This window comes from Varanus komodoensis, unplaced genomic scaffold (genome assembly GCF_004798865.1).
Source record: "Varanus komodoensis strain SLA01 unplaced genomic scaffold, ASM479886v1 scaffold33, whole genome shotgun sequence".
Classification (NCBI taxonomy): Eukaryota; Metazoa; Chordata; class Lepidosauria; order Squamata; family Varanidae; genus Varanus; species Varanus komodoensis.
Window position 1 is genome coordinate 8,171,415 of NW_025335817.1, and position 7,633 is coordinate 8,179,047.

The following is a 7,633-nucleotide window of genomic DNA, read 5'->3' on the forward strand; positions in this document are numbered from 1 at the left end:
CTGAGAACAAGGGTTTGGCACCTCCCAGCCAGTCACTTGCCAGGTTCTGATTGGTTTTTGTTGCAGTTTGACCCTTCGGCCCCCTGGGAAAGACATTTTCGTTCCTAGTAGTGAAAGAGCTACTGAAGGAGACGAGAGTGCTGGAAACTGAGGGTCTGGCTTTGCTGCCTGGCCCTGTATTGTGTTGTTTATTTTTGCATAGTGGGCCGAAGGCTTCCTCCAAGTTTGCAGCCCTTTGTACCAATCTGTGCGGGAGGTGGCTGTTTTTGCATTCTTGACAAAGGGCTGCTTTGAGTTTCCCTTGATTTTTTTCCATTTATTCAATGCAAAATTGGAGCAGGCCCAAGTATTTTGAAGGGAGCAAACAAGAGCTGAAGTACCAGCTCTTCTGGCCATCCCAGCAGTTGGTCCATGATGAACAATGGGGATCCCATGGAGACACCACTGGAATATATGATCAAATGGCAGTGCTGAGCGGAAGGCAGGACTTTGGATTCCAGCCTGCATGTCTGGACTTGGCCAGGATCAAAAGCTTTTACAAATCACCTAATTACTGAAGAATAGTTGTCTTCTCTGCTTATGGGTGCTGTTTGAGATCTTGCTTTCCCCACTGATGCATGCATAGGGGAGAGCAGAGAAGCCGCCATCCACGTTTAATCATTCCAATTTATGGTAAAAAAAAAAATGCATGGGCAAAAGTAGCTCTGGAAGGATATTCAGCTGCTTTTAACACTCTTAAGCATCTGTTTGCATGTGTTGGGGAAGGTTGTGACACCTCGCCTTAAAAGACTGAGAGATTTTATCGCGGCACAAATTACCCTACAGTGTCAGATGCACGCACGCACGCAAGTATAGAGAAAACGCATTGTAAACAATGAACCCAAAACAACCAGTGTGGTGGAGTGGTTAAGAGCACGGGACTGGGACTCAGGCAATCTGGGCTCCAGTCCCTGCTCAGCCACGGAGCCAACTGGGAGGCTTTGGGCCAGGCACAGACTCTCAGCCCAACCTACCTCACAGGGTTGTTGTTGTGGGGATAAGATGGAGGAGGAGAATGATGGCAGCTGCCTTGAGCCCTTTGTAGAAAAAAGGCAGGATATAAATCGGAAAAAACCCCCAACCTGAAATGTGAGAGGTGCCATCTGTGACATTTCTGTGCACACTTTGCATTACCCAACCTTTTGATATCATGTTTCCAGCTTCCTGTACCACCTGCACCCATATACATAGGCACGGGTTCATACTCCTGAACCGGCTAGGTTTTTGAATCATAAAGCTGGGGAGTCTGGCCTTTTTCTCAAATCAGGAAATCTGGAGTGAACAAAGGGCACCCTAACAGACCAGTGAAGAAGGGACACCCCCACTCTAAGAAAGGGGCCCCATTGCGGAACTGCTGTTACCATTATGCAGTTTCTCCTAATGAACAACCTAAACCTGGCCTCTTGTAACTCAATACCCAGTCCAGCCCTCTTGGGTAGTCCTCTTCATGCTAGTTTATTTTACCTCGAATTAAAGCTAGCAAAACAAAGGCAAGAAAAAGAAGGACATAATTAGCAAGAAATCAAGAGCACTTCTAAAGAAACAAGATATTTCACTAATTATAGTTCTTGTTTCATAAGCATATTGGTTATAGTAAAATGCGTAAGTAGGAGCTCAGCATCTAATAAAAGAATCAAAACATGTTTTATGCAGCATGTAAAAGGAATGTATGTGAGTCTGGGTTATTCTGTGTGTGTACAATTGTATTGGTCAGAAAAATTATAGGGAACGGTATTTGGTTGGAATTTAACCAAGAGTTTGAAAGGCATCCACGCAGGAACCAGTGTGCCTTCATATCTTTCTTAAAGTCTTCTTCTAAGTGAGCTTCAGCTATTGGTGGTATATCTCTCTCTCTCTCTCTCTAAAAAAGAAATCCATGAAAAAGCCACAGCCCTTTTGGTCTTTGGAGAGAGCCATCATATTACTGTCTTGGTCTTCATGCTTCCAGCTAACGGCCTTCCTTGTTTTCCATATTAGTGATTGCCTTTGCTGCTTCCCTCTGAACCATTCCAATTTCTCTAATTTGCTTCATAAAGAGCAGCAAGCACAGTATTCCGGGGAAGACCTGACCAGTGAGTCAGTCTGATTAAGCCATTAGGAATCTGTTAACTAAAGGTACAGATAACCTGGAAGGGTAAATGCTCACCCCTATAGCGTGGTGGATTGAGGACCTAACACTTTCAGTGTTTGAACAGATGGCATACAGAAGCAACTCTCCAGTGGACACACACATAGAGATTTGGTTGGCCTTCACTGGAGCTTATGCATAGTTAATATGTTCAAATCTACCGTGCTTGATTTCCCACTCATTTTCCTTTTAATGGTTTTGTTTTGCTGAAACTTACAGCTGGTTGGGGGACGCTGGGAGTTGTAGGACCTTTATTGTATAAATATGCATAATAGCACACTCTAAAGGGCATCTAGTTCCTTTGCGTTCATGCATTTTTTAAAAAATGTATTCAATTTCCATGAATAACAAAAGGATGTGACTTCTCTCATGTTAAACCTAGCACATTGATCATACTTGGTATTCTGTGCATTACATTTTTGTCGCTCTTGTCCCGGTGATGATGTAAACTTTAATTTGATAAGGGTGCAAATGGAGATGGCGATTCGGTAAAAAATGTCCTCACGTCCCCTGAAAATCGAATCCTGATCAAGCGGATGCTAATTAAGTGTGCTGATGTTTCCAACCCATGTCGGCCTCTGGAGCAGTGCATTGAGTGGGCCGGGCGCATCTCGGAGGAATATTTCGCACAGGTGGGTAAGATGTGGCAGGCTGGAGAAATTTCAGCTCAGCTCTCGTGTCTGATTTTTCCTAGGAGGAGAAAGGTATGTGCAGATGGGTCCCGTCTCTCCCCCACACCTTCCTGCAAAGCACGGATGTTGAACCTCAGGGCTGCAGCCCAAAACTAGTGCCCAAGGTGGTCACGTCTCCTCCTTATCTGGCACTTCGGGTATTTTGCTGAGTGCCCTTTGCTTTGGCCTTGCCCACCTCTGAGGACTGTGTGACGGTGGCCACATCCTCTTGTGTCTCCAGCATCGCTCACTAATGGAGTGCAGCTGCCGAGAGCAATACCAAAATCAAACTCAGCCCTCCAGCAGAAAGAGGTTCAAGTCCGCTGTCTTAAAGGCGTGAGTAAGAAATGTAAGGGGAAGTGCATGGTAGACAGATGCAATGTCTAATTAAATTTTATGATTATTCCATTAGACAAATGTTAAACATGCGCTTGGCATTTTCCGTTTTTAACGGTTAGTGGCCCTTTCAAGTTCTCAGGCAGAGACAGGAGGAAAGTCAGGTCAGTGCTGGAGTCAGCTGGGGGAGCCACTTCATGCCAGCAGCGGGGGCAGAAAAGTCCGCTGCCCTGTAGGTGCTCTGGACATGACCAGCGTAGGACCTTGGGGGAATTTTTGCCCCCGCTCCCTACTCCTGTCAGTAAGGAACAGCTGTCAAATGGAGAGAAACAGGCTCTCTTGCATGTCAAGCTCTATTGGAGAAAGAGCCATTACGGGACACTGCCACTTGGGAAGCGAAATCTATCAAATGTACTAAAGGAAAAAAGAATAGCAGTTAAAGAGATTAGAAGACGTTCTTCTGCCTGCAGTTTGCTCCAAATGTAATCATGACTGGAGCTTTTAGCCATCAGTTGTCAATTCTCTGTGAATTTTTAAAAGTCTGCTATTCCGCATGTGTTTTAAAGATAGAGTTGCACGAATGATTTGGCCTCCATACATCACTTCAGGTGCCATTATTTTTAGCTGAGAGCACAGCTTTCAATGAATATGTGAGAGCTCATTAAGAATAACAGACAATTATTTTCTTTGCAGACAGATGAGGAGAAACGACAAGGCTTGCCTGTGGTGATGCCAGTTTTTGACAGAAATACTTGTAGCATTCCTAAATCTCAAATATCGTTCATCGATTATTTCATCACTGACATGTTTGATGCTTGGGACGGTGAGTGATCTCTTCTCTTCTTATAGTGGCTCAAATATATTTGAGGGGATTGCAAGAGCAGTGCCAGACAGTGATGTGAGCTTTCTGGACATTTTTAATTGGAATTGTTTCCCATGCAAATAAATTAATATGCATAAAGTGATTTGTTTGGGAATTTTTTATGCTTACTTTGGAAAATATACAAATGCTGCAGAGAGATGCAACACAGTTTATTTTACTTGTATTAATAACAAAGCTTTTTAAAAACCCATTCCATGTTCTTTTTGCCTCAATAAATCTCAGTAAGGTATTTGATCTGAAATATTTGGAGATAAAATTAAAGCATGCTGAAGGCTTAATCCTCTTGGATCCTTATCAATTGCAGCCTTGATTATTAGAAGCCCCCAAACTTGGAGGCTTCTGATCATCCAACACAGGGCAGAATGAGCAGCATTCTCCTGCCCTGCATTTTTCTTTGATGTGCATCCTTACCCGTCTAGCAACAGCACTTCAAAAGGAGAGGGAAGGAGGCTGGAAGGGCCTCCGCATAGCCCATAGTCTGGCTTCTCTAATCTCCTCTTCTCCCTGCCCTCCAAAAGACGCTCCTTTCCCCATTCCCAAGGCCGCGGTGCTGAGCTTGAGAGTCCACTTGGTGCAGTTACTCCAGCGACTGAGAAGGGTCAGAGGAAGGAGGTTGGATCCTCAACTCCTGCTCCGAAGGTGGAGTGTTGTCTTCAAACCTGAAGGGGAGAATTCCCTGTATCCTAAGGACCCTGGGATGATGTTTAAGAGTCATAAGAAAGCATCCTCAGTGAGATGTAGATGCTATAGTACAGTGGAGAATTTTATTGGGATATTTGTGAAAATTTAAAGGCAACCACAACCCAGTACCCCTTCCATTGTAATCCTGAGCATGCCTACTCAGAAATAAGTTTCTTTGTGGTCAATGGGTCTTACGCCGGGGTAATTCAATATAGGATTGCAACCTCCCATCTTCCATATTTTCAGAGACTGGACCCATGAGTTTTAGGAGAGGGAAACAACCTTCCCAGAGCTTCCAAAGAACCACTAGGCTGATGGGTGCCATCTTAGATTTTTCAGAATGCCCCATGCTGAAAAATGACTTCTTGTTGTTTTACTAAACACCCATGTCTGTTTGCTTGGGAGTGTAAAACAAGCTTGCTTCCTTTCCTCTCCAGCATTTGCAGACCTGCCGAATCTGATGCAGCATCTGGACAACAACTTTAAGTACTGGAAGGGGTTGGATGACAGGAAGCTACGGACTCTCCGACCGCCACCGGAATAGTGGCCAGGCCTCTCCATGTGTACGTCATTCATCTGGAAGCGCAATCTTTCAAACTTGTACTTGATCGTGCATTTTCAGATTTGTTGGGGTCTCTTCAGTATTACAGTAGGGCTTTCCTGTACCCATCCGTGGGCAGCTTGGACGTTCAAGAGAGCCTTAAGGTCAGCAGTGAAATCTTGGCTTCCTGCCTTCTGGGGGACACAGCCTCGAGTAAGCCCTTCATGTTGATTTACACTGGATTGCTGCAGTGCCTCTGCTAAGGGCGGGCCATTTTTGTTCCAATTGTCCTGTTTTTGGCACCATCTTCACGCCAAGAACATGAAGCTCGAAGTTTTCATCGTGAAAGAAAAGATGCTGGGCTACAGATCTTCAGCTCTGCTGGTGAAGATGAGAATCCTGGGGAGTGGGGATGACTCATAACAATTATGAGGATGCATTTTAATGAGCACTTAAAACACACACACACCATTACATTGAACAATCAGATCTTTGACGTGCAAACCCTGAACGAAGGAACGAGTGGTTTTGTTTTGTTTCAGTTTTTTGATCTTCTGAAAACTGGACATAGCTCTATTTTTTCACATCACAGAAGGTGCAATCATTCACTTCTGAGCACTACTGAGAGTAAGTTCTCTTTAAAAGAAATTTAGTAGCAAACACAAACAGACAAACCCAACCTGCAAATTTTTGAAGTTGATCATTAGGCATCTCTGATTAAAATATGTTTTATTTATTTTGTTAGATGTTCAATATTTTCTATGAATTTATAAAGACTTTAAAAGCCAAAGCCAACTTTAGATGCATTGCAGAGTTACATGATTCATATTCGTTATGCATTTTATTTTCATAATGCAAAAATGCCATACAATGAGGACACCTTTTTATTGCACTGTAAGGATAGATGTGTATGTTGGAATATTGTTCAATTTTATGTTAATTAAAATAAGTTTTTATCAAAACTCTTGTTGGTGCACCATGTAGAGAAATGAAACTGATGTTTTGCACTAATGCCACAGTTGACCTATGATCTAAAGTGCATTGGCTTACATCAGTATAGGGATGTTTTTTGGGGTTTTTTCCCGATTTATATCCTGCCTTTTTCCTACAAAGGGCTCAAGGCAGCTTACATCATTCTCCTCCTCCATCTTATCCCCACAACAACAACCCTGTGAGGTAGGCTGGGCTGTGAGTCTGTGACTGGCCCAGAGTCACCCAGTTGGCTCCATGGCCTAGCAGGGACTCGAACCCGGATCGCCTGAGTCCCAGTCCCATGCTCTTAACCTCTACACCACAAAATAGACTCATTGAGTCTGGATTTTGAAGACTCTGACCAATGGATTCTGCGGTGGCCCAGCTTTTCCTGAGTTGTGCAGGCTTGTGTACATTTTTAAATGCTGTACTTTTGCACAAATTTAGTTATAGAGAAATACAAAAACATAAAAAGAACACCAGCCGAAAATGTACACTTCCCTCCATGGCTGCGGCATGAAAATATACAGTTTTTGTATTTTGGGGTGATTTGTTTATTCTTGGGAGTGAGAATTTGCGTATGTGTGAATTTGCAGGCATTCTTAGGAACACATCTGTGCACAAACTGTTTCCATCTGTGAGGGATGACGGAACAAAAGGTGCCTGACAATTTGCAAAATGTAGGCAGACTTAATTTTGCCGTACCTGTGCGTCTCTGATCAGTAACACTGCTTGGTACCAGCTTGCATGTGGCTGCTGAGTACGTGGCTGGTGGGGAGCTCGGCAAGCGGCATGAAGGTTGCCCACGGCAGAACTGCCACCACGTCACCTGCGCTCTTTCAAAGCCCCCATCAAGGCAGAGTTTTCCAAGGGCGCAGGCCACCCTGCCAGGCATCGTGATTATATTTTTGTGTGGTCACATCCTGCATCCTCAAGGCACCAAATAAAAAAGGCCCATTTGTATGCAAACTGTATCTATAGTATAGTAGTTAAAGAGGTGTTCACATAGTCTTGGATCCATAGAAATCCCAAATTACAGTGGATGGCATAAAAGGGGCAGGAGTAGCGGTTCCAGAAGCCACACATTCTCTGCCCCGAATGGGATGCTTATAGCATGTTTCCCCGAAAATAAGACACTGTTTTTTTTGTTTTTTTGTTTTTGGTAGGCTCACAAAAACACACTAGGTCTTATTTTTTATTTTGTTTTTTGATGTGTACAGCATTATTCCACACTTATTCATGTACAACAGCATTTCACATCACTCTGCCTGTGACAGGAGCCGGCGGTATAGAGGAAGCATCAGCTCATGTGGCTCAGCTCCCTCCGCAGGGGGCAGAGCTGCATAAGCATGTTTCCTCCACCCAGTGCATTCAGTTAAGTT

General features: G+C 43.9%; 1 protein-coding gene across 1 annotated transcript in view; it reads left to right on the forward strand.

The window, feature by feature from the left end:
- PDE8A (phosphodiesterase 8A) overlaps positions 1-6,241 on the forward strand; it is a 140,632-nt gene extending 134,391 nt beyond the window's left edge. The window contains exons 20-22 of the mRNA XM_044438954.1: positions 2,632-2,799; positions 3,868-3,997; positions 5,176-6,241. Of these exons, the coding sequence (XP_044294889.1) occupies positions 2,632-2,799; positions 3,868-3,997; positions 5,176-5,282 (405 nt within the window). The 3' untranslated portion in view covers positions 5,283-6,241. The remainder of the gene's footprint in view (positions 1-2,631; positions 2,800-3,867; positions 3,998-5,175) is intronic.
- Positions 6,242-7,633: the final 1,392 nt, after the last annotated feature.